At 41.9% G+C, this 26,997-nt stretch overlaps 1 protein-coding gene across 2 annotated transcripts in view; it reads right to left on the bottom strand.

Moving 5' to 3' along the window:
- Positions 1 to 26,997, bottom strand: part of Sumf1 (sulfatase modifying factor 1) — an 84,293-nt gene that overhangs the window by 17,590 nt on the left and 39,706 nt on the right. The window contains exon 7 of one of the 2 annotated variants that reach the window (XM_046425673.1): positions 22,454 to 22,567. The exons of the other annotated variant lie outside the window; for it this stretch is intronic. Coding sequence (XP_046281629.1) covers positions 22,454 to 22,567 — 114 coding nt within the window. The remainder of the gene's footprint in view (positions 1 to 22,453; positions 22,568 to 26,997) is intronic. 2 annotated transcript variants of the gene reach the window in all.

Here is a 26,997-nt window from a genome sequence, read left to right as displayed (position 1 = left end):
GATGACCACTCTGTAACAGATTCTGCGTTTCAGACACCTATGTGACTCAATCATGGCTGGCAGAGTGAACAGTCATTAAGCTGATTTATGGGCATATTCTATTTTCAGTTATATTCTAATGTTTTTAAAAACAAAAAGCCAAAAAGGTAACATAGACCCAATATGTTAACATTAGCACATACTCTCCTTATAAATGCAGCCATTAAAGAACTCTTACTACTGCTACCTGAAGAGAAAAAAAGAAGAAGAGATTCAGCGACAGGGTGTGAATTTCATACCTTTGAAAATTTGCATTCATGAATTATTTGGGGTTATTTTATTTTTTTAAGTTATGGATGGTATAATACCTTTATTTTATTTATTCATTTTATGTGGTGCTGGGGATTGAACCCAGTGCCTCACACGTGCGAGGCAAGGGCTCTGCCACTGAGCCACAACACCAGCCCTACTTATTTGTTTTTTAATGAAAAAAAAAATAGGAACACATTCAGTGGAATAAAATCCAAAATGCTCTGGCATGCATCAGGGTAGCTCGGGAAGAAGCATCCACCACACAGACTTTCCCTTTACACCCGTCACCTCTTGAAACATCAGATGCTGGCTGATAGCCCGTCAGCTACTGGTGGACAGTGGGCAGGTTTGGAAAGACGATGCAGATTACAACCATTTGGATCCTTCCTGTACCCCTAATGGGAATCAGAGCTTCACAGAAAAGGTGGGAGCAAATGATTTACTTCTGGAGGGTAAGGTCCAGGTAACAGAAATTAGAAAACGCCTTTGGGAAGCAAAAAGTGCAAATTCCCTGCATCCAATAAAATAAAACTTGGACCTTGAAATTTTTCAAGTTTCCAAGAGAATGTTAAAAGACCTTTTAACATTTATTGATGAAATATCTACTCAGGTTAGCCAAAACAGATGGTCTACAAATCCTACATTCTTCCTACCTTACCAACATCACTACCATTTATCTTCAAGCCCTGGGACAATGAATTTCTCCTGTTCTTGCAGTGATACTTGATTATTTCTGCCTAATATGCTCATCTGCACTTGTTCATTAAACTCCAATTCATCTTGCATTATCCATCCAAATGTTAAAATGTTATCTTTTGTGTGAAAGAGGGTGGATCTGGGGATTGAACCCAGGGCCTTGTGCATGCTAGGCAAATGCTCTACTACTGAGCTACATACCCAGCCCTCTTTAATTTTTACTTTGTGATAAGGTCTAAGTTTCTGAGGCTGACCTCAAACATGCAATGCTCCTGCCCCAACCTCCTGAGTAGCTGAGATTGAAGATGTCTACCATCCCTGCCTAGCCTCAAATGTTCTCTTTTATGAGGGCATTGGCTCTTTTATGAGACAACCTGCCTGGGTTCAAATCCTAACTCTAATACTGACTATGAGATTGTGGGCCAGTTAGAACCTCTCTATCTCCCAGGCTCCTCCTGTGTAAAATGAAGATAATGTTTGAGCCTACTTACTGTATTAATATGTGGATTAAATAATATATAGGAAGCACATAGCAAATAATGAAGAATAAATGTCACACTGATGTTACTTTTACACGTTATTAGTTAATAACTAACTCAGGTTTCCCGAAGGTAACCATAAATTTAGTAATCTTGGTGGCATATAATTAACTCTTCAAATTCTAAACCCTCAAAGACCACTTGGCCTAGTTTTATAAAGGTCAAATTCCCAAATGGCCTCCAAGTTTCTAATAAAATATATGATATTAATAATTTATAGGATAAAGACAGAGTTTTATATTACACTGAAAGTACTTAGCAAGGTACAGAGGCAGTCACCTCTATACCTGCACACAAATATCCTGTGGCCATTAGACACAGCAGAGTGAACTTCAACCTCGAGGCACTTTTAAAACTCTGAAGATGTTATTTGCCTTTGCACTACTTTCTTTTCCCTCACCCAGCTCAAATTATACCATGAACATCTGAGAGGAAAACTAAAGCTCATTATTTTCAATTTGACAAGGGCAACTGTCCTTTATTTAAAATATTTGTGAGGAAATCCAGCAATCCTATTGTTACCTTATAAGTGTTTGAATCCTGGGGAGTAATTTTAGATTCCTCCCTTACCCTCATCCCAACATCCGACTGGTCTGATGAGCTTTGCCTCCAAAGAAGATCTCTAAAGGATTACAGTCCATCATCTCCATGGTAACCTGCCTGGTCCAGATCACCAGCATTTCTCATCTGGACCAACTACAATAGCCTCCTAACAGGTCTTGAGGCTTCTAAAATGGTACCTCTACTATGACAGAAAGAAAGCAGATCAGGAGTTGTGTGGGTATAGCAGGCAGAGAAGGGCAGACCAAGGGATTACAAAGTGGCACAAGAAAACTTTTTTAGTGTCCTAAATGGTGATTTCATAGATGTATTTCCCTCTCTCCATCAAAGTTTATCAGTATTAATAATTCTTTAGGGGCTGGGATTGTGGTTCAGTGGTAGAGCACTCGCATAGCACAGGCAGGGCCGGGTTCGATCCTCAGCACCACATGAAAATAAAGGTATTGTGTTGTGTCCATCTACATGTAAAAAAATAAATATTAAAACGAAATTTGTTCTTAAAAAAATTCTTTAATGACTCCTATTATAAAGACAGTGTGTACTTATGTTAACATATTGGGCATGTTACTTTAAAGTATTTAAATATAAAGCTGTTTGAAGATGAAAATAAAGAAGATGACTTTTTTTTAAGTTTTTAGTTGGACACAATGCTTTATTTATTTATTTTTATGTGGTGCTGAGGATTGAACCCAGGGCCTTGCACGTGCTAGGTGAGCACTCTACCTCTGAGCCACAGCCCCAGCCCCAAGAAGATGACATTTTTAAATAAAATATGAAGTCTAGGATTTGTTTCAAATAATCCTGAAGAAGAAGTTACCAGGAACAAGGAAGTTGAAAACACAAATAAAACAAAATTAGTCATGAGTTGATAATTATTAAAGCTGAATATTAAGGACACTGGGGTTTAATATACTATTTCTTTTTCTACTTTGGCATATTATTTTCTGTAAAAAAAATTTTTTTTTAAGTTAAAGATATAAAATTATAAACCAGGATAAATGAAATGAAGAAAAGACTATGCTTTCCAGGACCCCAAAATATTAGCAATCAAAGACTTCCTTAGAAGTTCAAGTGCAAAAAAACTTCAGAGTTCATAAGGACAGATTTTATTCTCCACTCTGTAACCTTGAGAGGTGGGTGTGATCCTTGGAGAGTTAAGCTGCCCTTGCCCTGGTTGGCTGAAGAGGGGCTCCCTGGCACACTTGGCTTCCAGGCAAGCCTTCAAGCCAGCAGATCACACGGGCTCCCACAGGCCTGGTTCCAGCAGCCTGAAGTTTAGGGTAACAGAAAAGTCATCTTGCTGTCTATTTGAAAGATTCCATGCACACTGAAGCAGCATCACTGTTAAGTTACCAGGCACTACAACAATAAGCAGCTCAGAAACCCGCAAACAGGAGCAGTGTTTGTATCAACAGAGACAGCTTTGGCTCACCTACCTTGAAAAGGAGTTCTCTTTTCAATTATCTCCACCATCTTTTCAGAAATACTTTGTTTCAAGCATCCCAGAATTTAAAATGACTGGCAACTCTGTTAATTATGCTACCTGATATTCACTGGAAGCATCCCAACCCCTATCATCTCATCTGATTCTCACAATAACCCCGGAAAGCAGGAAGTATCATTATGCCTGTTTTAGAGATGAGGAATACTGAAGCTTGGCAAGATGAAATAACTGGTGTGTCAGGTCACACGGCTGGTAACAGAGAACCATCAATCAAAGACCATCACACCACACACCTTCAAACTTACCCACCCCACCTTGCCGATTCTAGTCAGGTTTTCTTCGCTGTGACCAAAAGATCTGACAAGAATAGCTTAGAATAGGAAAAGTTTATTTTGGTTCACAGAGGTTCAGTCCGTGGTTGGCCAACTCCATTGCTCTAGGCCCAACATAAGACAGAACATCATGGTGGAAGGGCATAGTGGAGGAAAGCAGCTCAGAACAGGACCACCAGCAAACAGAGAGCTCTGCTCACCAAGGGCAAAATATAAACCCAAAAGGACATGCCCCCAGTGACCTACCTCCTCCAGCCACCCACTACCTAGATATAGTTACCATCTAGTTAAATCTATTCAATTCAACTGGATTAATCCAACAATTAGGTTACAGCTCTCAAAATATAATCATCCCACCTCTGAATACTCTTGCATAGTCTCACACATGAGTTTCTGGGAGCCATCTCATATCCAAACTATAATAGAGCCTAACCAGACCAACTGCCTTCTAGGCTTGGCAGCACCTGTAATGGAGGTGAATATGTGAAATAATAAAGTAAAATATCCCAATAATTTCATTTTTTTATATCCAATGTCAACATGACAAAGGATTTTAGGAGTGGGCAGATAAAATCATTAGTTCAAATAAAGCTTTTTGAATCATGTGGAATTTTATTTATCCCCTAGGATAAGGACTAACAAAAAAGAAACTGCAATTAGCTTCAGTTATTGCATGAAGAGAAAAAAGAGGAAGGTGAAGCCTAAAGAAAGGTCAAAGATAGAAAATCAGAGATCAGACAAAAGAATCGCACATTAAACACATAAACCAAATTAACAACCCCCACGCTATTTTCTCTGTGAAGCTAGCACGCACTGTCACAGCAATGACTCTGTTAGTGAAATGAATGAAAACAGTCGTTTCCTCCATGCTCGGTTTAAAAGGAAAAGAATTCTCAAAACTAACTAACACCACACCATGATGGCTCTTCATTTCCCAAGAAAGTACATACCTTTCATAGTCCAAGGTCTATGGTAACAATTCTTGCCAGTTTCAGAGTAATATGCATAAAACTTGGTACTTAAAATACTAATTCTAATGGTAGAATAAGTGGCACCTACATAAATAACAGTAGCTGATATTTACTGAGCACATGTTCTACCTGGGTATTGTTTTTCTTGTTTTCAATCTGCAAAACAACCTTAGACACAACTTCTATAAGTTGTGTAAAATCACGTAATTTATTATTCTGATAAGAATACTTTCAAGGAGTGAAAGGGAAGCTATCAACAATCGTGCCAGGCACAGACAGAAACCATGAATGTCTGGGTACTGAGTCTTTTGTCCCATTTTACAAATGAGGAACTGAACAGCCTGCCAAGGTCACTCAACTAGTAGGTGGAGGAGCAGGGCTCCAGTCCAGGCTTCGGCTCCAAGGTCAGACTCACCCCTCGGTGAAGTGCACCCTGTGAGCTGCCTCATAGAGTACCATACTTTTTAAGTAAGTCTCTCAAGTGTTTCAAATTGTAGTGCATGAACATTTCTATATTTATGAACCCCTTTTGAGAAAACAGCTTAAATACAAGGGAAATGTGAGTCAAGAGTTCATATTTGTTTTTATTTTAAAATATTTTTAGTTGCTGATATACACAATACCTTTGTTTTATTTATTTATTTTTATGTGGTGCTGAGGATCAAACCCAGTGCCTCACACGTGCCTGGCAAGCCACTGAGCCATAATCCCAGCCTCCATATTTGTTTCTATTCATTAGCCTGTGGATGGAGCCAACATTGCCCCCGGCTCAGTGAGCAACTCTCAGGCTCTCCTGCTCCTTCCACTCAGGGTTATACACACCAAAAGCAGCAACACCTACCACTCGGACATCCGTACTTAGGGCGACACCACTCGTGTCATGGGTGGTTCACTGACTCAGGCCACCTGAGTTTTTCTCCCACACCATGGACGCCACTGCTCCGCTTCACAAAATGCTTGGTCGAGTTTCATCAGCCCTTATGTATGACTGGAATGGTTTTCAAACACTTCCATGGACAGGAATAATAAAGTAATAAATACAGAGGAGTTTGACATTTTCCTTTCTTTAAAAAATAAATGACAATTGCCCTAAAATTTCAATGAACCAGAATTCGTGTGGGCAGTGTTTTGAGACTGCTAATAGACATGCGGTTTAAGCAATGTTGTAGTGCACATTCACATTATACCCCCCCCCCCATACAGGTGACATCCACTGTGCTTTGCCCTTACTGTTCTATCTGTCCTCACATGACACAGGACTTGATTTACTACTCCACCCAGGGTGTCTGTTAAATGACACCTCGCCCAATCCCTCCTTCCTGTGTGTACCACATCTCTCTCTCCTTTTATCCCAGTTGTGGTGTAACCAAAAATAAATATTTGGTCTTTTCCCAGTTCCTAGCACAGAGTTGCTGAAACCTTTGGCAACTCTAGAATGGAAAGCACCTTTCTTCAGTATGCTAATGAGATGACTCAGGGCAAGAGGGGAGAGTGGACAGAGAGGCCCAGCAAGTGTCAGGATAGAGCTGGGTGCCACAAAGGCAGGGCCAGGATTGGAGGGATGGCACTTCTGGCCCCACCCGACTGGACACGGGTTTAAATCCCCCATGGCCTATGATTTCTAATCAGTTGAGCTCCCATAAATCCTCTAACAAGAGTAAGCTCCTGAGGCAGTGAACATGTGCACGTGCTGGGACAGGGCCTCACCTGGAGAGGGCACAGAAGCCCTGTGCCACCCTTACCTTGCCCGACGCATCTTCCTATTTGGTTCTACCTGGGTTGTATCCTTTGTAATAAGCCAGTAACCACAAACAAAGTGCTTTTCTGAGTTCTATGAGTTGTTCTACAAATTATGAAACCTAAAGAGGGGGATGTGGCAACTCCCAAATTTGCACTCAGTGAGGCAGAAGTGTAGGCATCCTGGGAACCCCATTTGCAGCTAGCATCTGAAATGGAGAAACCTTAGAGGACTGAGCCGAGGAGTTAGTGTCAGAACTGAATTAACTGTTGGACACCCAGTGTCGCTGGAGAATTGGGGAACAGGTGTAAGAAAAAAATATGCATTCCCTGTTGGAGAAATACCCACACATTTGGTGTCAGAAGTGGTATCAGAAAAAACAAAACACATAACTAAGCACGGTGATGCTTGCCTGTAATTCCAGCGACTCAGGAGGCTGAGGCAGGAGAATCTCAAGTTCAGAGCCAGCCTCAGCAACTTATCAAGGCCCCAGGCAACTCATGAGACCCTGTCTCTAAATAAAATATAAAAAAGAGCTGGGGATATAGCTCAGTGGTTACGAATCTCTGGGTTCAATCCCTGATGCAAAAAAAAAAAAAAAAGAAACAAACAAACAAACAAAACATACTAGCTCTTACCACTTCCTGAAAAATAATAAATTTATCTTTCTTCTACTACAAGGCAGATAGCTTGACAGCATGCTTTATCATTAGAACTTCAACAGTGTCTGAGATTAGTGATGTGTAGCTACTTGCTGAATCAGTGGATGACCACTCTGTTATGGTTTAGATAGGAGGTATCCCCAAAAGCTCATGAGTGAGGCAATGCAAAGGGTTTAGAGGTAAGAGGATTGGATTATGAAAGCCTTAACCTAATCAGTCTCTGAATCCACTGATAGGAATTATTAACTGGATGGTAACTAGTCAGGTAGGGCGTGGCTGGAGGACGTGGGTCACTGGGGGTGGGCCTTTGGGGTTTTTATTTGGTTCTTTTTGAGCAGAGCACCCTCTCTCTCATCTCATTGTGCTCCATTTGTGTACAATGAATCCAAGAGCATTCTGCTGTCACATATAACTGATCCTTCTGCCATGGTGCTCTGCCTCAACTTGAGCACCAAGGAAAGGAGCCAGCCGTCTATGCACTGAGACCTCTGAAACCATGAGGGCCAGATAAATATTTCCTTCTTAAAACTCTTCTTGTCAGGTTTTTTGAAATGAGAAAACCGACTAAAACCGTCAGCGTGCACTTAAGTTTCTATGTAATGACTCTTGGCCAGAAAGCAGAGATTCAGCAAACAAGGGAAGAAAGAAGAAAAATATGTTAAGAGGCCCCCATGATTCATCACTATAAAAGCACAAAATAAAAAGTCTTAAGACAGACTGCAAGTAGAAAGTGACCACAAAACCTACAGAGACCCCACAGGAAGACCCCAGGCAAGAGGCATCACCAGGGTGCTGCCACCCAGGACAAGTACTAGGAGAACCAGTGTCTAGTTTGGTCCCTCCACTCCACTGAGTTCCCTCCTTTGTCAGAGGCAAGTGCTGCCCGAGAGACCCCATGAAGTCTTTCCTCAACTGCCATTTGCCAAGAGCTGGATCTTTGGATCCCCAGATCCTTGCATCTTGGCACCTTTTCAAATCAAGCTGTTTCACATACTCTGGGGACCTTTCCTCAGATTTTTGCAGAGATGTGAGATAAACAACTGCAACCTTCTGTAAGATGCCTCATTCAAAGGCTTCAGCTCTCCTGGCCACTCTCCCCAGCTGGCGGGCAGGAAGGAGAGAAGACAAAGTGGAACAAGGCCCCAGGAAAAGGGTGACATGTGCTCCCCTGTGCAATGGCAGATACGTATGCTTAAGAGGCTTACATTAGTACAACTGTGGAAAATCAATGGTAGTTTCTCAATGCAAGGATAAGAAGCATCTAGATCACAAATGGTGTGATTCTACTTCATGTACAACCAGAGAAGTAAAAAATTGTGCTCCATTTGTGTATAATGAATGCAAGAGCATTTGGCTGTTATGTAAAACTGATTAGAACAAAAAAGAAAAAGAAGCATCTAGGTGCTGAAAACCAGTCTACCTACACACAGAAAACCCACTGTTAAGAGAAAGAATGTCATGCGTGAACCCTGCAAAAAGAAACTTTATTATCATCTATGAGCAACTGGATGAAATGTCTCTCCTACTACTACAAGTGGTTCTCTAATCCCAGAAAGTTTATAATGCTCATGTACAACAGAAAAGAACATTTACGGTCTGTCCAATCCCAGAGGGATTCCTTCTAGACTCTTCAGTCTGCTGCATCCTGAACAGGAGTGTACAGTGGCATCATCTGACACAAAGACAACTTCTAGGTCAACTTGGACCAAACCATCAACATGACACCAACATCCAGATTACACTAGCTGAGAGATCTGCTCCAGACTCGTCAGTCACTTCTACTTCTCAGATTGACTGTGAAACTGCTCAGTCCTATGAAGGCCAAATATAGCTCTAACCATCACTTGAAGTGAGAAAAATAACCAGTTACATACACTAAGGCTTTATCACATTCTCTTAGGCTCTCTGTCTTCTGTTTTCAGGGACAATTCATTAGCAAGTTAGGAGAGAATAAAGCAAATAGCTTGTATCAAATGATATTCTTAGTTAAACATTATTTTCAAAGAACCACTTGACAACTTCCATGCTTTTACTTGGACATTTCAAAAGCGCATAAGTGTTTAAAGCCCAATTCTGTATGTTCTGGCACTTGATTACATGCAGTGTTTACTTCCTGTGCTGAGTATAATGTGGAGACTGTCCACAGAAAGAAGTGTTGTAATTTATAATTGCATGCTACCAGATGGCATCTCTCTTTCCACATCCCTAACAAGGCCCAGAATAAATGTCTTCCATGGATTAGATTCAGAGTGAGGTATAATTTCATAGCTTTCTAGCTTATTTCATTTAAATTTCCCTTACATTTAAAACACAGTAGTCATAATTGGCATTTATCAAGAGCTTGCTACACACTGGCTTCTCCGCTGAACATTTTCTTTACAGTATCACATTGCAAGTTCTTGATAATCCCCAAGGGAGACCACCATTTCCTTTCTTACAAATGAGCAAGCTGATTCTAAGAAACCTGCCTTGGCTTATTGCGCTCATGGATGACTCAGCTGGGACTTAAACACGGGTCCATTTCCAAACTACAGGCTCTCCACACTCCTACTACGTTTCCTCCTTGCATGAAATTAAATACGCTTGCATTTCTATGGATTTGGTGTATTTGCTGGCTTCCTTATCATTTACAACCTCCATGAGGGAAAGGGATCATGTCTGTAGATTCCATGAACCCAGCACACAAATCCGACACTTAGCACATTGCTGATAATTTTTGCTAAATAGAGAAAAGTAGAGTCATCCCTCAGAGTCCCCAGGGGCCGGGTTCCTGCCCCGCAAGTCCCCTGTATAAAATGGTAAAGTGTCTGCCCATAACCTGTGCACATCCTCCCCTGTACTTTAAATGATCTCTGGGATTACTTACAATACATGATATAATGTAAATACCACATAAATAGCTGTCATATTATATTGTTTAGGGAATATTGACAGGGGAAGAAGTTGACACATGTTCAGTAGAGACACAATTTTTTTTCCTGAATATTTTCAACCTGCACTTGGTAGAATCCTTGAATGAAGAAGTCAAGGATATGAAAACCTGGCCGCATTCGCTTATGCAAAGAATGACATGTGGATATGCACATCACTATATTAAAAATGAGTCCACGTTTTTAAAAATCACAGCATAACCTGATTAAGAAAAAATAGATAATTTAACTGTTCTATTTTTCTCTTCTGGTTTTATTTCCAGAGCCTTAGGGAAAGAACAAATGAGTCACGCTGAGATACAGGGAAGTCACTACAGGTAAGCTACAGGAATGGGAAATGACACTACATTATTCTTCAATTCATTAATAAACTAGATGCCAGATATAAAAACAACAACTTGGCAAGTCAACACTTTTTAAGAAAAATTTAATGGAAATAAGAGATGAAGGTAAGAAACAAAAGAAACTGACTTAGAGTCTCAAGATCTTGAAAGCTGTCGGTGTGATTCTCTGCCTCCCACTTGGTTTTGGAAAGTCACAGCATGACAGAGCAGTCCACGGTTCTTAAATTATCTCTCGTATTTATAACATTTCTTGAAACTCTTGATCTAACATACAAGGTTAATGGTGAAATATTAGTACATGGAAGGAGCATCCCTTTCTATTTTGTATTTGAAATAATATCTGGAGCCCAGTAAACATGGACAGGTTTGGGGATCATAAGAGCTGGGATTAAATCCTGATGGTAAAGGAAGCTCAGAATCTGGAACAAAGTCAAACCTCTCTCCTATGGGGCGCAGTGGCACATGCCTGTAATCCCAGCAGCTCAGGAGGCTGAGGCAGGAGGATCACGAGTTCAAAGCCAGCCTCAGCAAAAGCAAGGCACTAAGCAACTCAGTGAGACTCTGTCTCTAAATAAAATTCAAAATAGGGCTGGGGATGGGGCTCAGCGGTCGAGTGCATCCGAATTCAATCCCCGGTACCCTTCCCAACCAGAAAAAAAAAAAAACCTCTTTCCCCTCCCTGAATTAACATCAGAAGTGAGTGTGATATGTCAAGAGCTTTGTAATGTTTTGAACAACCAATTAAAAAAAAATAAATGTTCATTAAATGTGAAAAAAAAAATGAGTGTGATAGCGTGGGCCTTCTTTCACATATAGTAACATTTTGAGCGTAAATGAAGGGTGGGGGGCACAGAGGTACACAGGAAAGCATTTCGCACAATTTAGAAGGGGAAAAAAACTACATAAATGCACTTTGACTTTACTTCTCACAAAGGCACAAGGCGGTCTGGGGAACAGTCTGAACGACTACGCCAGGATGCAGAGTCCTAGGCATGTCCCTTCATTTAATCCAGTCTACATTTTACATTAATAATCTAGATTATTAATGAATGGAGAAGGGCTTGAGGAAGCATCTTCAAGTGGGAAGAGACCACTCTCCTCCTTCCCAATCCATTTGTAATAATTCCATCTCTGGCTCAGGAACACCATGGGAAAATTGTCCACGACTATGGAGAACTGAAAATCATTCACGTATATGGACCATGAAGAAGAATTATTCTGTGGATCACAATACAGATGCACGTTAAACTCTTGAACACCAAATGTAATGAAAGAGACTTACATGAAAATGCAAAGCAAAAAAAAAAAAAAAAAAAAAAATCAGGGCAGAAATACCGCAGGAATAATGAAGGATAAGTTGTAGTGTCAACAAAACACAATCAGTCTAGGGAGGTCCCAGATATGAAGTCATGGGAAAGAAGCTCACAGAGGTGGAAGATAGGAAGCTAAGACTGGAAGGGGAGGTCTGGCCCTAGATGAGTGTTAAGCTGTCAGTTCCTCCCCAAAGCACACCAACACAAGAAGTTTAAAAAAAAAAAAAAAAAACTCAAGCAAAGCCAGGCCCGGCAGTACAAGACTATAATCCCAGGGACTTGGGAGGCTGAGACAGGAGGAACATTAATTAGAGGCCAGCTTCAAGAATTCACCAAGACCCTCAGCAACTTGGCAAGACCCTGTCTTAAAATTTTAAAAAATAAAAGTTCTGGGGATATAGCTCAGTGGCAAAGTGCCCCTGGTTTCAGTTTCTAGTGTATTAAAAAAAATAAAATCCAAGATGGTAGAATGAGATGGACATCATTATCCTAGATCCATGACTGCACATATGCCTGGACACTACATCCTGTACGACCAGAGAAATGAAAAGTTGTGCTGCGATTGTGGACAATGAATAGAAATGCATCCTGCTGTCATATACACCTAATTAGAAGAAAGAAAGAGAGAATTCACTCAAAATGGAGGCCTGGCTCCACCTAGAATTCAGAGTCTCTGGCTCAGCACAGAAAAACTGTTCACACCTGATTTTTTATCAGCTGTGGGCATAACTAAGGGAGCCAACAGACAGAGGCTCTGCAAACCCTTGGCCCTGTTGCCCCAGTCCATTCCATATAAAGAAAGGTGCAGCAAAGGAGTAAACCACCTTTGAAAAGAAGCCATAAACCTGGACTTTGGTTCCAGCTTCCTGAGCATCAGTGGACCAAAACTGCCTATTACTGTGCAAATGGTAACTGCAATTAGGAATCTGAAATTCAAACTCTGTGGGCAAGGGCCAGGGGATGTCTGTGTCTGCCACCAGCACAGAGTAAGTACTTAAAAATGCTGTTAAACAGAGGAAAGGAAGACAACATAATCCAGTCTATTAAACAACAAGAGGTGGTGCTGACAGAGGAAGAATTTAAAGGCAATGTCCCAACTGAGAGATGCTGGAAATAACCATTAGTTCTCGTTTATTGAGCACTTACTACGTGCAGGCATAATGCTAAGAGCATTAATCACTTTTTTTAATACTCAGAACAACACAGTGTTGGTGAATTTTATTCTTCCTTCTGTTGTATAGATGAGGAAACAGAATCAAAGGACTTCACCATGCTGTCCCGGTCACCATGCCAACAGTGGCAGAGCTAGGATGTGGACCGAGGTGTGAATCATTTTAAAACCGTATTACCCTTGGCTTGGCATGCTCGCAGACGGCCTACTCTCCAAAGCAGCCACAGACCCTGGAAGGGCAGCTGAACCCCGGAAGGGCCTGCCCAGGCTCAGCACAGCCCACACGAGGAAGCACAACAAACAGCCACATTAGCAAGCTCTCTGCTCTTGTCACTGACCGATTCTGTTACAACCCAACCCATCATGCTGACCTTCTGCCACCTCATTCACAGAGCATATGGCTCTCCCTTCCCAGGAGGGTGATGTGCTGTGAAAAACAGAACCAAAAGTCTTTTATCGCACATACTGAAGCAAGGAAGACGATTCACAAGTCACTGCAACACCCCTAGTTGGTTAGCCCACAGAAATTCCATAAACAGCTCCATGTTCCCACAAGGAGTGGGGAACACACTGCAGAAAGACAGAAAGAAACAACTCAGCGCACACACTATACACAACATGCACCCGCAAAGCACACCGGCTTCTTGTACAGCCACTCTGAGCATGGAGGAGGGGCCCGCTCAAGGGTGCAGAAGGCAAGGCACTCACTGAAGGAACTGCTTGTCCTGAAGTCACCAAAAGGTCAGGCATTGTCTTTCTTATCTTTGGAGCCCCCTAACCTAGCAAAGTGACCTGGTGATTGCTGCCAGTGTTCTAAGAGGACCTTGCTGAGAAGCCTTCAGGTCCCACTGCAGAGAATAAATATTTCACCAAGGCTCAGCCTCAGTGTTACCCACAGAAAATGTTAACCTGATGGACCTTTTGATCCTTGTGCTCAGCATCCAATCTCTTGCCCAGGGGCCTTACAGTGGGACCTGTCATGCATGCCTGTATCCCCCAAAGCAGGTGTAGCCCAACACACATCAAGTGCTCAGGAATGTGGGCTGACTCTAGTAGACTCTGTCTTGAACCCTGTCCCATGCACAGTGTATCAGCGACTTAAAAACAGCCCAGTCTGTTAGTTATAACAAGTTGGAAGGTAAAGCTACTATAAATCAAACATCCCTAATCTGAAGATCCAAAGTGCTCCAAAATCCGTAACATTTTGAGCACTGAAATGATACTCCAACTCTGATAGTTCAATGTCCACAAACGTTATTTCCTCCCAGTATTATTCAAAGTGTTATATACAATTCCCTGAAGGCTATGTGTTTAAGGTGTATATGAACCAGATGGATTTCTTGTTCAAACTTGGGTTCCATCTGTGGGATACTGCACTACGTATGTGCAATATTCAACAATCCCAAAACATCCCAAATCTGAAACTCTTCTTGTTCCAAGTAATCTGGAGTGCCATTCATAGAAAGGGACTTTAGGGATGGGGCTGTAGCTCATCGGCAGAGCTCTTGGCTTGCACATGTGAGGCACTGGGTTCGATCCTCAGCACCACATAAAAATAAACAAATAAAATAAAGGCGTACACAACTACAAAAAGGTGGGGGGGTGGGCTTTATTTTTCACTCATGATATTCAGAGGATTGTAACTATGTTGCCCTGAATAGTAAGTTAACCCAGGTGCAGCAGAAGAAATGGAGAGACTTATCTAGTAAGAGAACAAATAAATGCTACAATTGCATTCAGGCATCTGGGAACTTCTGTGCTCAGGACAGAGGGAAGACATGTTCCCCTGCTCACCTAGGGCAGGATGAGGACCAGTGAGTCAATACTCCAGGGGGACTGCCTCGGCTGCCCACAGGCACCTTCGAAAGGTGAGACATCTGCTAACCCAAATGGGTTCAGGGTGCAGAAGGCAAGGCACTCACTGAAGGAACTGCTTGTCCTTAACCCTGGTCCTGCCAGGTGTTAGAAAGTTCCTGCTCCCCAGGAAGGTTTTACCCCCAGGCTGCAGGACCACAGCTGCCCAGGACATCAAAGAAGGGATTCCTGTATCCACTGCTCCCCCAAACTAAGGAGGACAGGGTGCACTTTGGTGTCCTGTTCTCCTTGCTCAAGGAGAATCAACAGTTATAACAAGAGGTTCTGAAGGCAATTTTATTGTGAAGTAGAAACAAACACTATTTCTATAATAATAGACTAGAAAGAATTAATACCATTTTCAAGTAAGAAAAATGTATTTGGAAAATGTGTGTACAGGATGTAAATATCTAAGCTATCTACATTCATGGTTATTTCTATTTCTCAATAGTTTTTTGGTTTTTCTTTTAGTTTTTGTTTTTCTAGATGAAGAAAAAAGTGCAAAGGAGAAACATAGTATTTCTTCTGGAAGATTTTCATCTTCCTCTAAGGAGAAAAAGATGAAATTATTTTCTGAAACACAGTCCCAAGAGGCTGACATTTTGATCCCCTTGCTTTTCCTTTAGCCCTTCTTAAAAAATCTTAAAAAAAAAATATATATATATATATGTGTGTGTGTGTGTGTGTGTGTGTATGTATATATATATTTTTTTAAAGAGAAATTCTTAATATTTACTTTTTAGTTTTCGGTGGACACAACATCTTTATTTTATTTTTATGTGGTGCTGAAGATCAAACCCAGCGCCCCGCGCATGCCAGGTGAGCGGGTTACTGCTTGAGCCACATCCCCAGCCCAATATATATATTTTTTTAGGGCTGGGGTTGTGGCTTAGTGGTAGAGTGCTTGCCTAGCATGCGTGAGGACTGGGTTTGACCCCCAGCACTACATTAAAAAATAATATTTTATATATATACTTTTTTTAGTTGTGGATGCACACAATGCCTTTATTTTATTTTTATGTGGTGCTGAGGATTGAACCCAGTGCCTCACACTTGCTAGGCAAGCGCTCTACCACTGAGGCACAACTAAGCCCTCCCCTTAGCCCTTCTTAACTATAATTTGCAGCCACATTAATATTTTATGAAGTGAATGCCATTAACATTTCCAAGCTGGTTTGCATTTTGAACAAGAGGCTACTCCTTCATCTGACTGACTGTGCCTGCCCCAGGAATGTCCTCATTGAAAACAGTGAGTGAAGGCCTCAGGGGAGGTAAGGACTCCTCATGGGCTCCTTCCCAGCACCTACGGGACACTGGAGGGTGCTTGCTGAGCAGGTGAGCCTGTGGGTGGGCGGGGCAGTCCCAGCAAAGGCAGAGGATGGCATGACTTTGACATTTTACCTTTGGTGCCAGGCTTTGTCTTATTATCAAGGGCCATCTAGTGCCACAGGGAGAGGAGGACTAGAAGACAGTCTGCGGAGCTCTTCAGTGTTTTCTTATACACTGAGACATGCATCAGTGGGAGGCCAGAGGCAGGGATGTAGGGAAGAGGAGCGATTCAAGCATGGTGGTCTGAGACACAAAAAAGGAATGCACGCGTAAGCCAAGGCCAATCATGGGACGGCGAAGTATCTAAGAAGGGTTAACAAGTCTGGCACCTGCCCACATGTGGATCTCAGTCAGAGGACTGGCACGTGCCCAGAGTTCCTTTAACATGCCACATGTGGATAGGTGAACTTCAAAACAAGTGAAGATCAAACTGTACACCACCAGGGCACAGAAGGGAGGTTTACAGGTTCTCTCATAAATTCTACGCCAAATGGAAACAGCTCTGAGAAAAGGTGCACATTTCCAAAATGTCCAGCATTAATATAATCTACTGTACAACCAAATCCAAATCCATTGTGTAACAGATTCATATCATTTCTGTTGACAGAAACAAAACAGATCTCTAGCTAACATGTGGCAAGCTGCAGGGGTGAGGAGGAATACTGTGGAATACTTTGTTTCCCGGGCTCCGATGTTAGCACGACTGATATGCCAACAAAAGGCACAGGTTGGAGGAATACCAAGAAATCACCACTTACAGAGCCAGGTACCGTGGCGCATGCCTAGAATCCCAGTGGCTCGGGAGACTGAGGAAGGAGGATCAAGAGTTCAAGGCCAGCCTCAGCAACTTAGTGAGGCCCTGGCTCAAAATAAAAAAAGAAAAAGGGCTGGGGATGTGGCTCAGTGGTAAAGCCCCTGGGTTCAATCCCCAGTACAAAAAAAAAAAAAAAAACAGAAATCATTATTTATAATTTTCTTTCCCTTGCTTCCACGGGCCAACATTTCTCATTAACTCCCTTACAAGCATGTAATGTATCAATAAAACAGCCAAAACATAACATAAACAAAACAAGGAAAACACCAACAGCAGTGCCTTCAAAGTATACAAAGTATTTTCCCACACACTAACAAACTTGATTCCACAACAGTTTCATGGGAGGGGTATCATTATTCCCAATTTGTACATAAGGAAGTTTAAGAAATATTTTTATATTTTTAAGTTTAGAAACATAACTTTACTATTAAGTGGTTAATTTTATTATTTAAAACTAATATTTGGGGGCTGGGATTGTAGCTCAGTGGTAGAGTGCTTGCCTAGCACATGTGAGGCACTGGGTTCGATTCTCAGTACCACATAAAAATAAATAAATAATAATAAAGGTCCATCAACAACAAAAAAAATTTTTTAAAAAAACTAATATTTTGACTAATTCCAAGACTAGAGTTCTTTTCCTGGGGGCAGGGGTCACGGGGAAGAGAAGCCCTTTAAGTGCAGCAGTGTTTTCTCAGAGCGGGAAGAAAATATTTTAGATCACTCTGTCCTATCACATCTCCGTCTTCCTCAGAAACCAGCCTGGGACTTGTCTACTGAGGGCGAGGAGGCAGATGTTGAGAAACTAGGATGTTACATAAGGTCTACTTTTTTTTTTTTAAGAAAGCACTACGTGCTGTCACAGATTGTATGGATTTTGCACTTAGGCAACTGAAAAAAAAAATACAGACCACATTTACCAAAACAAAAAACAAAAAAAAACAACAACATTAGCAGGGCATGGTGGTGCATGCCTGAAATCCCAGCAACTCAGGAGGCTGAGGCAAGAGGATCACAAGTTCAAAGCCAGCCTCAGCAACTTAGTGAGACCCCAAGCAACTTGGTGAGACCCTGTCTCTAAATAAAATAGAAAAAGAATATTAAAAGAGTTGGGGTATGGCTTAGTAGTAAAGTGCCTCTGGGTTCAATCCCTGGTACCAAAAAAAATAAAATAAAACATTATTGGGTTAAAATATATCACAGTGATGGCCACATTGTGGGCAGCGCCTGTGTGGAAGGACGCAATACCATTTTAACATGGGAGCTCTGAAACCACCAGAAAAGGACACACACAGGGACACACACACACACACACCCCAGCACCAAACCAACCCTCACTTCATATGGTCAGATACCTCATCCTCTCAGGACTCTGTGTACACAGCACACAAGGCTGCTTCCATAAACTGCTTTTGCCATAAACGACTGCCCAATAAAATAAAAATTAATGATTAACTTTTGCTCCCTGAAAGCCACTGAAGAAGAAAACAGGTGTTTCCTGAATAGCCTTTGCATAGAGGGAACTGACTTTTCCCAAGCTCTATAAAAACCTTTACAATTATTTGCCACCAGGACTTAGTCTTGGAGCTAACATAAATATGTGACACCTGAAGAGGTCAGATCGTGGGTTGAAATGCTTACTAATCATAGGTGTATTTGGGGTCAAAACATTCCTTAAAAATGCAAGCTCCTAACCAGCGTTTGCTTTTTTTTTTTTTTAAATATTTATTTATGTATTTATTTTTAGTTCTCGGTGGACACAACATTTTTGTTGGTATGTGGTGCTGAGGATCGAACCCGGGCCGCACGCATGCCAGGCAAGCGCGGTACCACTTGAGCCACATCCCCAGCCCCAGCGTTTGCTTTTGAAATGCCTGGAGTCTGAACAGTGATCGCACCCCCTCCCACCAGTTCTACATATCTGGAATTGGAATATTGAAGAATCAATGACTACAAACTAGGTTCTTTGCTAAGCACTAGAGATACGCAGCCATTAGGGAAGAAAGGCAAATAAATTAAGACCTAAAAGAAAAATAGGAATTAATCTGATCAGACAAGAACTACTAGAGCTGGAATAATTTGAGTTCAAATCCCAGAGAGAAGGGAAACCCAGAAAGGTGACCTTATTTTCCCTAGAGGTCAACTGATTCAAATAGCAGTAGATGTGAAAGAGGACTTTCAATAGACTCACAGCCTAAGGGGGGAAATGGAGTTCAGGCCCTGAAAGGAGGAGAAACCATGGTAAACCCCCCAGACAAAGTGGCTGGCACTTTGAAGAACTCTTCCCAGGCTGAACTGAAAATAGACCAGTCCTCAAGGGACTAAAGCTCAACTTCAGATCTCAATTCCTGACTGCACTGAACTAAGATGAAATAGAAGTATCCAGAGACAAAGGTAAATATGCTCTAGAGAAGAATCAAACTACCTAGATCTCAAATAACTTCTATAATTTTTCACATACAATGTCTGGAATTCAATCAAAAATAACTAAACACATGAGAAAACAAGATGTGACCAAAACCCAAAAACAACAACTGACATTCCTTATCAGAGGAAGACATTAAACAATGATAACTAAGGGGCTGGGGTTGTGGCTAAGCGATAGGGCGCTCGCCTAACATGTGGGAGGCCCTGGGATCGATCCTCAGCACCACATAAAACTAAATAAATAAAATAAAGGTATTGTGTCCAAGTACAATCAAAAAAATTTTTTTTAAAAAATGATAACTAAAAAACCACAGTGAAATAATAGTACACCCTAAACACAACAGATGAAATTTTTGAAAAGATAATACCAATGAAGCCAGAATTAAAAATAGGTAGTCAGCATAGATGGATGAATGGAGCCAAGGTGAGAGAAACAGACCAAACCGGTTTGGGTCCAAAAGGTTCAAGACTCTGCTGTGGGAGATTGAAATGTTAATGTCCCCAAAAGCCTGGTGGATACTGCCCTTCCCAAAGAACTGTTAATAAAGCAACCCCTGAGCAGACAGGGAACTGCTAATTAATTCACCCTGCACGCGGCTTCCTGCTGGGATCACTCCCCCCCCCTCCCCACCTCCCACCCCTTCAGCCCACCTGTTTACCACTTCTTCCTTTCCCACCTGCATCTCCCAGTCACTTGTACAGGATGCAGAGAAGGGAAATGAACAAGGGGCAAGAATGTAAAAGAACAAAGAAAACTTTAGATGTATAAAGGGATGGGGCTTCCTCATCCCAGGGATTCCACCTTTTGGGTCCCCTTCTTCCTTTGGGGAGAAGTCTGTTCTACTACCCTTTAAATAAAGCTTCTTCCTTTCTACTCTCCACTTGCCTCAGGTGCTTGTCTGATGTTACATTTCAGCATTCAGGGGAGCAGGACTCCAAGGTAAGGGATAACTGGAAGTTCACCAAGTGTTGAAAAGAACAGTTTTGTTCCTTTTCTTTGGTTAAGATCGAGGTAAATATAGCAAACTGTTAACACATCTTCAATCTAAGTGGTAAGTACATAGGTATCTATTATACTATTTTCTGTACTCTTCTGGATTTTTGTGACATTTCATAATTAAATGTTTAAAAAAGAAAAAGGGGTGGCTAAAGAGAGATGAGCAAGGGCCAGATTATTTTAGGCTTCAGAAGTCATATTCAGAAATCTTCATTCTGCGGACAGTAAGAAACCCCTTATGATTTTAAACAGGGAGGTGACAGCATTTGACTTGCTCCATGAAGATCACTCTAGTTGCAAGGCAGCAAACAGGGTGAGGGTAGGAAGCCCAACTGCCAGGAAACCTGGTACAATAAGCCAGGTGAAAGATGATGACACCTCGTGCACTGGAAATGAAGGAAAGCTGTAAAGATCCGAAGGATGGAGTGAGTTTTCTTCAGTCCTTACAACTGCTGCCCGGTCAAATCAAGGCCACTGTGACAAACACAAATCTAAAGTATGAGCAATTTCATTAGAACAAGGGCAAATTCCAGGACACAGCCTGGGACTGGTAAAATAAAAATTAAAAAAAAATAATCTGAATTTTTCTGCAAATCCTTAGAAGAAGCCCCAGCAGTTATAAGACTGAAAGCTAATAAGCACTCAGCTCAACACCAGATGGCCAGATAGATACATTCACAACTTGCCAGGATTTCTGAAGCCTTGTGCACCCTTCCAAACATGCAGATGCTTTTTATCTGAGAGGGAAAAAAAACCTATTTCTGATTCTGATAGCAAATGCCAAGTCACATTTTGCCAGTAGAGAATGGCATCCACAAACTCCCTGAGAATTTCACAATCTTATTCTCATTTTGAAGAGACAGGCTGTCTTTCAGTGCTACTTCCATAGGTCCCCCAAGAAAGTAAAAGAAAAGGAGGGAGAACAACAATTTCTGAAGAACTCAGCTGCTGCCTTCATACCCAAAAAAGTAGAGCTGTGTCTCTAGGTTATGCACATTTTTTTCTGTGAGGACAAATTAAGCATATCCAACAGAAACTTATCTGCACTTTCTGAAAAATGAACTGAGTCACAGAGTCTGACAAGTTCTTCAATAACTCTGAGCTTTTTGACCCTCCAATGGGGAGAGGCTGGAAGAATTCATTTTCCTTATCATTGTGTTTTGTGCTTGTCCAAAAGCATACACCAAGCACACCCAGTTCCCAGCGTGGCCAGCTTACTGTTGTCCTTTGAGCTGACTTATGAATGCCTAGTTTTCTAGATATGGAATTTTACATAAAATTTCCCCCAATCTGTTCACACAACAAAAAATATTCAAAGATGTTCTTTTTAAAGGAAGAGCTTTCCAAACACATGCCCATTTAGTGTTTTAATTTTTATGTATCTTGTAGAAGAATGTGGTTTCAGAGGTAGGAAATATACTAGCTTGCATTCAACAATCCCTATACCAGAATACAAAAAAGGGACAAATTTGTGAATAATGTCATACAAAGTCTGATATATGAAGAGGTTCAAGAAATAAATAATCACTGAAGGACTCAACTTTCTGGCTCAACATTTACTCAACATTCTCATTTTGTCAAAATAATTTGCTGAATCAAAAACTTTAACCCATCAAAATTCAGCCAAGTAGCTACATGAAAAATACCATCTAACAGATCTTAGGAGTTAATACTAAAACATTAATGAATTTTGCAGTTATTTATATATCATTCTTTGATCAAATTTATGAGATTGAGTATAATTTCTCAAATATTAATGACCATTACCATCCAGCAGCTAATTGAAGATCATAGGGGCTGGGGATGTAGCTCAGTGGTACATATGCCCAGCACGCATGAGATCCTAGGTTCATCCTTGACACCAAAAAGGGAAAAAAATGTTCACAGACACTTTATATGACACTTGAAGGCTTCAAGCGAGGTATGCTTAGTGTCCCTTTAGAGAAATTCAAGATTGATGTCGTGAGAACAGAAATCCTTGCTCTCATCTGTCCAGAGGACAGAGCTACCTTCCAGGATACCAGCTCAGTGGAAGATACTCACTGGGTTGAGCACTTCTTCAGCAGAGTGGTGGACGGTCCACCAGTCGGAAGTCCACTCCCACGCGTTCCCCACTATGTTGTATAAGCCATAACCATTGGGAGGAAAGGCGTCCACCTAAAGGCAGAGAAGGGAAATGCTGTCAAAGCACTGCCCTCATTCAAAAGAACCTCTCTGGGGCAGAAATGTGCTAAGAGCTATAATTTCAGAGTAGAAATACTAATTTTCATTCCCAACAGTCAAAATACAATTTGACCAACATGAAAACAAAGAAAAAGGCATTTTTTATTTTACTTTGAGTCCTCAAAGGGATTGTAGAAATCTAAGAGGAGTTTACATTAAATAGCATGGAAGCCTGTGCAATTATTTCTGATAGACTGACTAGTACTGATCCTAAGTCAAATCTCCAATGGTGTGTGTTTGTGTGTGTTCACGGATGACAGTGAGACCTTCAAGATCATTAAGAGGAATAGCACACTGGACTCACTGTGAGTCTTGTCCCCAGAGCTCAGCTCCCCGGCCACAGTGTCTTTCAGCACTAACAGACCCCAGGTCCACTCTGTCTTCTCCATCAGCCCCCTCCGACCTGCCTGAGCCATGACCATTAAAAACTGAGAGGATTTGTTTTTATGGAAAATGTGAACTCCTTATTGAGTGTACCTGAAATAGTGGGTTTGCAGTCTCTGGCATATGGAAGTCTGAAGCAAATTACATATTCAGGTAGGAATTATACCACATTTGAAAGGCAGGTCAGACAGTGACGCATACAATTGTCACAGTCATAGCCTAAAAGCATCCAAAAAAGGAGGGCAAGAAAAAAATCTTTAACTAAATAACAGTAAATGTAGAACAGATTCGCTAGTTTCATAACTTAAAATTTCTCCCAATCTTTTTTTAAAATTTTTATTGGTGCATTATAATTACACGCAATAGGATTCATTATACCATATTTTTGTATGCATTTAATTTGATAGATCTCATTCCCCAGTACCTTCTCCTTCCCTGCCCTCCAATATTTTAAAAGAAATTGTTAATGGAAAGGAAAATTTCATTTTTTCAATGAAAAAAAAAATCAGGTTATCCTTGGAGCTTTTTATCTTTTGGTAAATGTGTGCTTTTTCCAAGCTAACGAAGTAGGACTGAAAGAATGAATAAAATAACATTCATTTCTATGTGGCTTCAGATGGTTTCACATGTACACATGAATATGGAAGCATCTGCTGCTTGGGCAATTCAGAGCATTTCAATCAAAGTTAGGAAGCTACTCTGAAAAGAAGCTCATCTGATGAGTTGGAAAGTTGAACACTGTTGACGCTCTGCCTCCACAATCACCATTCATTCTGGAAACAGCAGTGCTTGGGCACTGCTTCATTCAGTTACTCCAAGCCCAGCAACTACAGGCAGGGAGAGGTTCAGTGGTGACTAAGATCCCAAGAGCGTAATGAGGGAGGAGAGAAGAAATTTCCACAAGCTAAAAATCCAGTTCTAAAAGGCAGAAGGGACAAGCGGGGTAACAGAGGGAAAGAAAATGCCACAGAAATTCCAAGAGGAAAACATTTCTGGCCCAAGGTATTGTCTCCCACAGAGGTGGAGGTGTCTCAGTAGACACTGGAAGACAGATCAGAGACAGGGAGAGGCCACAACACGAGCTGTTTTTTAAAAAAATCTGGAGAGGGTCAGAAAGAAGAAATTCATGTGCTTCAGTAAGGGAAGGGGCAGGAGAATAAGCACAATTTTAAAATTAAACATTCTGGAGGAAGCATTTATTGGGGGGCCGGGGTGCTTCTAGAAAGAACAGACAGAGCCACTCTGAAGAGCCAGGCTGAGGTCCCAACTTACCAGTTAACATCAGGCAAGTACTTCAGCCTCTCTGGGTGCTGCTGATCCATAAATGGAAAAATAATGGGACCTACCCAAAGATCTGGGTGTTTTTCTCCCCCCTTTAAATAATCTGATGTTTAACTGAGGTAAAATCAGAAGGTCACCAGCCCCTAAATTACTGTATGTATTTCTGTAGGAAAAGTGAAAATTTCAACTACTCAAAGTTAAATTAATCATATTAACCAGAGCTTACCCTCAGGAGCCTGAAAAGAAAACAGATGTACAAGACAAGGGCTTCTGACAAGCTAACCTTCAAGTGAACAAGGCGATACCCATTAAAACCAGAAGGAACTCATAATGGTACGAGGGTGACCCAGCAAAATATAAACTCAATTCTTTCTTTTATATATATATACACACTTTTTTAGTTGTTCATGGACCTTTATTTTGTTTATTTATATGCAGTGCTGAGAAGCGAACCCAGGGCCTCACACATGGTAGGCAAGTGCTCTACCACTGAGCCACAACCTCAGCCCCGGCATTCAATTCTTTAGGCTCACCGTGGTCCATGTATTTTCCTTGGTTTCAAGTCAGATATGAAATAATTAAATGTATGATCCAGTGAGGAAGCCACTTTACGATAGTACATATGTGCTCTCAACTGTCCAGAGCACATGAACAGCAGCAGAGCAGCTCAGGGGGATTCATGAAAAGCCTCAATTGAAAGACTGAGTCACAATAAGTCTCCAAACACAGGTGGGGGTCACCTCTCCCTGGCTTTCTTGCTTTCTCCTCAGGTCTGGTTTCTCCAATTGGTCCTTTTTTTTTATTTTTTGGTACTGGGGATGGAACCCAAGGGCACTCAATCATTGAGCCACATCCCCAGTTCTTTATATTTTTTATTTTGAGATTGGTTCTCCTAAGTTGCTTAGGGTCTCACTAAGTTGCTGAGGCTGGCTTTCAATTTGGTGATCCTCCTGCCTCAGCCTCCTGAGCCAGTGGGATTATAGGCATGGACCACCACACCTGCATCTCAAATTAGTTCTTTCCAGGCTCCTGGTAACTGTTCTAACTTTGTCTTAGTAGCTTCCATGGCAACTTCTTCAGGTAGGAAGATGTGCTAATCTCCCCCATCCAATGTTCCAGCTCTAAATATCAGAAGAATGTCCTTATTTTGCCTCAAATTTTGTGTTTTTCTGCAAGGGTGCACAGACTTGAGAGGACCTAGCTCGATTTTCCTCGGCAGCCAGGTAAACAGAGCTAGGCGCTGCTGTAATGGCAAGTGCTGTGCAGTACAAGTGCACGATGGCCCAAGACAGCCGTATCATGGCCTTTTGCTAAAACAGGCACTTCCATCATTTGTCCCATCCATCAGAAACAGTTATCACAGACCGATCCAAATGAGGGCAGGGATGAAGGCCATTACCCATGCCTCTCAAATGGGGCTGGCCCATCTGGGGACCACATGATCCTGCCCAACTGCTGATCACGTGGCTGCTTCCACACTCTGGCCTTCAAAGCTCTCATGTGCATATCGACTACTGAGACCTGCACCTACCACCCCGCCCAGGCGCACCCTCTTGGCTTCGAGGTTTACAGCAGTGGCCTTCCTTGTCACAGCATGCCATCCATTTTTAGGGATTGCTGTGTGTGTTCAGATGAGATGTCACACACTCCCTGGCAGATTCCAACTCGGAGGACAGCACCCACATCAGCACCTCCAATGGCACTCTGTTCACCCCACAGTGCTACTTCTGCTGCCCCAAGGTGGCCCACTAGGCGCCCTTAGCGCAGTGCTCCATGCAGCAAGCTGGGCTCCTCTCCCATTTGAAGTGGAGAAAAGGGCTGAGATCACCTCTTCCTCAAGACCTCCAGTCATGGACTTCACTGAATAAAACTATGTCCTGGGAGGGCAGCAGTCGCCCTGAAGGAAACTAGGGAGGAACTGGCACCACATGGTTCGATTAGTCTTTGCCCCTGTGCAATCATGCATTTCCCATGGGTTTGTGTTAATTAATCATATGCATAACTCACACACTAGGAATTTGATGCACACACATAAATGCACGCACTTACCGAAGGGCTATTCTCATGCAATTTCTTTTTTATTTCATTTCTGCTCTGAAAACTACAATGCTGAGGAGTGGGGCAAAGTAGCCAAGGAGGTGGGTGCCGTGGCCTCCTCTCCAGCCTGGCTCTTTGGGCACCACGCTGATTCCCCCTCTCCCCACCAAGCCCAGCTGCTGGGAAAACTGTGGAGCTAGCTCCCCAGCTCAGGTGGTGAATTTTATTGTCCTGGGAAATAGAAGAGTGCTTTGAGTAAAAGGTATGCCTCCAGAGTTCAAGTGCCACTTAAATGATGAGGATGTCATTGGTTCTGACAAGTGAAAGGGCACACACCTAGGAGTGGAATTACGAGGTGTTAAGTAACTCTAATGTTCAGCCTTCTGAAGATATGCCTATCTGTGGTCCACAATGGCTGCAGTTTCTTACATTCCCACGAGCCCCTGTGAAGATCCAGCTCCTCCACACCCTGCAGACAGCTGTCCACCTGCTGGGTGAAGTGTGGTCACATGTATCCCCCACATTCAGGTTTGTTCAATGAATTTGGAAAAGGCGCTGGTTTTCACGTGTGGTTTCCAGTGTACAACTATAATAAGCATATGTTCGTGTCATGTCTTCTAAACCAAGTAAGCTGGATCATAAACCATTTTTTATACTTTGAT

The sequence above is a fragment of the Marmota monax genome, unplaced genomic scaffold, assembly GCF_021218885.2.
Source record: "Marmota monax isolate L192 unplaced genomic scaffold, Marmota_monax_Labrador192_F-V1.1 WCK01_AAM20220418_F8-fsc00028, whole genome shotgun sequence".
NCBI lineage: Eukaryota > Metazoa > Chordata > Mammalia > Rodentia > Sciuridae > Marmota > Marmota monax.
This window is presented reverse-complemented; position numbering and strand designations above follow the sequence as displayed.